At 46.8% G+C, this 4,852-nt stretch overlaps 1 protein-coding gene across 1 annotated transcript in view; it reads right to left on the bottom strand.

Moving 5' to 3' along the window:
- Positions 1-469: 469 nt before the first annotated feature.
- The window catches only part of LOC119431052 (sulfotransferase ssu-1), a 13,746-nt gene continuing 9,363 nt past the window's right edge, over positions 470-4,852 (bottom strand). The window contains exon 2 of the mRNA XM_037698519.2: positions 470-1,790. Within this exon, the coding sequence (XP_037554447.1) occupies positions 855-1,784 (930 nt within the window). The 5' untranslated portion in view covers positions 1,785-1,790 and the 3' untranslated portion in view covers positions 470-854. The remainder of the gene's footprint in view (positions 1,791-4,852) is intronic.

The raw sequence follows: 4,852 nt of genomic DNA, 5'->3' as shown, positions 1-4,852 counted from the left end.
ACACACACACACACACACACACACACACACACACACACACACACACACACACACACACTTGCACGCACGCACGCGCACACACAAACACATGCACGCACACATGCCCATGCGCACAAGCTCACACACACACGCGCACACACAAGCACATGCCCACACGCAAACACAGGCACGCACGCACGCGTAAACACAACCACACGCGCACACACACAAACACGCGCGCGCACGCACGAACACACACAGCACAAAAGACAAAAAGAAGGAAGAGGGGGGACGTCACTGACTGTGATACTTCCAAAAGGAAGTTTTGCGACCAGACGGTGGTTAGAACAACAACAACGCGACCATCCCCTAATCGGTCATGGTCGATTTCATCGCTGCAGGTGTGTGCGGGGAATTAAAAGTCCTCTGAAGCATTATTTAAGCACTTTTATTTTTCTTTAGACCTACCGGTGGTGTTTCGTCTTCAGAATCAGAATAATGTTTTATTGAGTTACTAAGTATAATACGTAAATGAATATACAGAAGGAGGTCCCAGAGCAGAAGCCTGTAAGGGGACCTCCTTGTTTTAGTTGTATTCATTTTAAATCGCATGGGCCGGTTTGCCATCCCAAATGCAGGGCTTTAGAATCACTGGCTGTGAGATTCCGCACTCGTGTATAAATTCTTGGCCGCTCAAGTTATACGAGTATACTGGTTGCGACGAGCTCCTGCGGCACTCTGCTAGTAATTTTCCGGCAGTTGTGAGGTAGTACTTTATTATACCAAGAAAAAAGAATCTGATCCTTATCTACGTCTATGACAAGTAGATGAGTATTGTATCTCACGTCCGAAAGCGGTGGGCGCGACTGTACACACTAGTCCTTCCAAAGACTCATCACGTCTGTGCCAGCGGTCTTCTCCTCGATCCTGGCACGCATCTTCGCCTCGTGTTTGGGGGTGAAGTGGCCCCTCCAGTCACCCACCTGACCCTTGCGTATAAATTGTATCGTCGGATGCCTGCCGTCTCCGGGCACGAACATTCTCCGAACCGGCTCCAGGGTGGCGCCGCTCGCGGTGTTCGACAGCTTCTGCAAGTCCCTGTTGGACACTTCGATGTGGTCCTTCATGTATTGCAAGCTGCTCTTGTCCAGCACCTGCTGCAAGAGGTCCGGGTCCTTCTCGAGCGGCTCCGCGTACTCCTCTCCGAGGAAGCGGGCTAGCCGAAGAACACCGCCCCTGGTGTCCTTCTTGAGGTCCTCGTAGGTGAGAAAGAACACGTTGGGGTCGTCCTTGTGCTCGTACCACGACAGCAGGTTGTCGAAGTAGTCGCCGAAGTCCGTCTCGCCCTTGATGAAGACTTCGAAGAAGTCGTCGAACGATCCGTCCGCGAAGTGGTAGCCGGGTATGCCCCGCGAGTGGTGGTAGAAGGAGACGCAGCAGTCCCTGGGATTGCGCACCATGTACACATACTTGGCGCCCTTGTGGTACGGCTGCCGGTCGAAGGCAAAGTGCGTCTTGAGAAGCCGTGGTGGTGGCATGGCGTCCAAGTGGCTTTTGCCTGTAAATTCCAGGAAGGGCGTCTTCATCTGGAACTCGAGGTAGTTGCTGGCCGACGCGCCACGGTTGAGTATGAGCTGCGAGATCTGCTGGATCCAGTGCGTTCCGCACTTAGGGTACGTGACCAGAAAGATGTCTCCGGGCATCGGCTCGAAGCTCAGTGCTTCTCGTACGCGGTCAGGATCGAAGCCCCCTGGTACCCGGATCCCGTCTACGTCGACGTAACTTGGCCTCTTCGGGGCGGGCATCGTGACCTGTAATAAATAAATAAATAAATAAATAAATAAATAAATAAATAAATAAATAAATAAATAAATAAATAAATAAATAAATAAATAAATAAATAAATAATGTTGCTGACGGTGCAGCTTTTGTTCCGAGTGCATGCATATTCAATTATAGTGGCAGCAATGCGACATTCGCTGGTTCTTTGGAGCCCTTTGTGCTTTCGAGCTTCTCTGCAAGAGCTTTCGGATGCTATACGTTAGTAGCATTGCGTAACACGTGCCCCACCAGTCACTGCAAATTATGCAAATGGTTTTGTTTAGGATGTTACCGCAAGGGCGGCGGATGGGGCGTACAGTAGATAATTATTAGGTTATTAATATGTCTGCAAAAGCGAATAAACCTACCCGCTGAAGAGAGACAGTTGTAAACATAAGTCCTCCACATAAAATTTAAAAATAATAAAATTAACAAATCAAAACAGATGTAAAAACTCAAAATGTGAAACAGCATGAACACGGCGATATTTTGAAAACGGAAACAAAAGTACAGACACAAGCACTTATCACGTCATGGCTTCTGTTCACGCCAAGGTGCCGTTCCGGAACTCCGAAAAGCTATATAGTTGTCTGTGCCGGAAACAACTGCTAGTACAGTGTAGTGATAAATACGAAATAAAAAGTGTTAAAAGTGTTAAATTCAGAAGGCAGATAACGTGCAATGGTACGGCTGTGCGACACGTTGGTTGCGGCTTTCTGTAACAATAAACTTTTACAATCCTAAACAATATAAGAAATTACCAACGAAAAGGTAAACGAATTTAACCCTGGCAGAGTGCAAGCTACATTTAGTTCTTGGAAAGCAACGCCGTATTTTATGATGTCGCCCGTATACGCTAATCACAATGAAGTGGTGCTTATGAGCTGTCGCCAAGCACACTGATACTGATAATTTATGTTTGCAATATATGTTCACAAGCGCCAATTTATAGCTAATAAAGTTGTCGCCTGTGGAGCCTTTTCTTAAGCTGTAAACGTACATCAGTCCGTCGGCATGAAGGCGACCCTCGAGCAACCAGCTGGGTGCAAATCACTCATATATCAAATTTACCTTTCCCACTACCTCAACGGGTGTTGCGCTTAGGAGCCTTTCGTTTACAGACGGACAAAGCAAATGCATGGAGAGAGGGAGAGAGAGAAAGTTCTTTAACGAAATACAGTGAATTCCGCAGGCGCATATGTAATGCAACTCTGCACAGGAAATGCAACTCTGCATAGGAAATGAGATTGGGGACTGAAGGTTCTAGGGAGAGGAGGGTGGGAGAAGAAAAAAAAAGAAAAAATGTGGTTGATCCCTCTTATATAGGAATCGGTATAGAACACGAAAGTGAAACGTGTCTTCACAGAAGTAGTGTAATGTTTATTGCACATTGATATATAATGTCTATTGGTGTTTTGTGGCTAAAGCGCCCTTAGGCGTTGATGCACCCACGCTGACGCCTGGTGGCACGTCTCCTCCATCACGACTACCAACGTCGATGACCATGAGCAACCGTCGTGCATATGGAAGCTGCACTACGCTGCACACGCTAGCACAACGCGAAAGACGAAGCACGTAACTGACACACTAATACAACGCGCAAGACAAAGCACGTAACTGAATCGTCACCGAGTCAAATCAGCGCGTACAGCGCGTCGTAATTGCAGCCTCCGCGATCAACTTCAGAAACATTTTCAGAGCTAATTGCGGAGGCCACGCTCCGCTGTGCTGAGTACGGTGAACGCCACCTAGGTGGCGTTGGTAGTGCTTCTTGATGCCAGCGTCCCTTCGAATGCTGGCATCGAGGCGTCGTAGTGCTGAGACCACCGAAGCGTTCACTGTCGGTGCGCGTTAGTGTCATAATGCAGTACTTCTCTTTTCTGCTCGTAGGCAGCGGCACCGCCCCGAGCAAGAGCGCGGGTACACGGAGGAGTGTTAGATATATAAGGCGCGTCTGTGTAGCTCTCTGCAAATGCGTTTGTGGCGCAATGGGTTAAACGCTCGGCGATCTATCGTCGCGGACCGAGAGGTCGTGGGTTCGATTTCCAAATTTTGCATGTTTGTGGAACTTTTTCTTCTGGTTTCTTTCTTTGTATTATGTTCTATGACGTATTTCCGTGACGGAAATACGTCAGTGAAGTCTTGGTGGACCCCGGCATAAAACACTTTCGTGTTAAAAGGAAAATATATGATCATTGTATGTACAGGTGAGGTGGTGATGATTGTATTGATGTAAAATGGTTGGATCTTGCCAATTAAGCCAATCTCTTGATGGATTGAAAAAAATAAGATATAAAGCTTGACGTTGCTTTGACGAAGGTACATATAAAAAAAAATTATGGAGTTTTACGTGCCAAAGCCATTATCTGATTATGAGGCACGCCAAAGTATATAGGACCTAGTATGCTTCCTATACAGAAAAGTTTGTGAAGCAGACACCATTTTACTGAGACATGTCCTTTCGTCTCTGTAACCTGAACATTCCAACAAAATGTGTTTCATAGACTCTAGGGCATCACAATAAGGGCTAGTAGACAGTTGAAAACTGCAGTGGTGAATTCGGCCTCCAGACGATGCCGTCTGGAGGCCGAATTGCCTCCAGATGACGAGGAAGCTGATATGCGGAAACATTGATTTTAAGACGGTGTCAATTGAGTGGAGAAAGTGATGTTGATGAAGCGACAGACTCCACAGGCGATTCCATTATGGGCATTTCTTTGCCATTGCTAATGCGCCGGCTTTTTTTTTTTGTAAATTATATTTGTCTCAACTTTTTTAAATATAGGCCCCTGCGGGCAGCTAGATCAGCTTTTGTATTTACCCATATGCCGCAGTGTCCAGCAATTCATTGGAATATTACAGTGTGGCCAGCGATAGTGGCCATACGATGAATGTAACCAATGTTTCGGGTTATTGGATGTTGGTTACTAGCTCTGTTCATGTTGCAGTCTGTGAAGATGACTCATCGTCCCGTAGGTTGCCGAAGGATGTGAAGAATGGCTTCTTTAATGGACGTAAAGTTCTGCTGCCGTGAATGATGTTAACTGCTAAA

The sequence above is a fragment of the Dermacentor silvarum genome, chromosome 1 (assembly GCF_013339745.2).
Source record: "Dermacentor silvarum isolate Dsil-2018 chromosome 1, BIME_Dsil_1.4, whole genome shotgun sequence".
In the NCBI taxonomy this organism is placed as follows: Eukaryota; Metazoa; Arthropoda; class Arachnida; order Ixodida; family Ixodidae; genus Dermacentor; species Dermacentor silvarum.
This window is presented reverse-complemented; position numbering and strand designations above follow the sequence as displayed.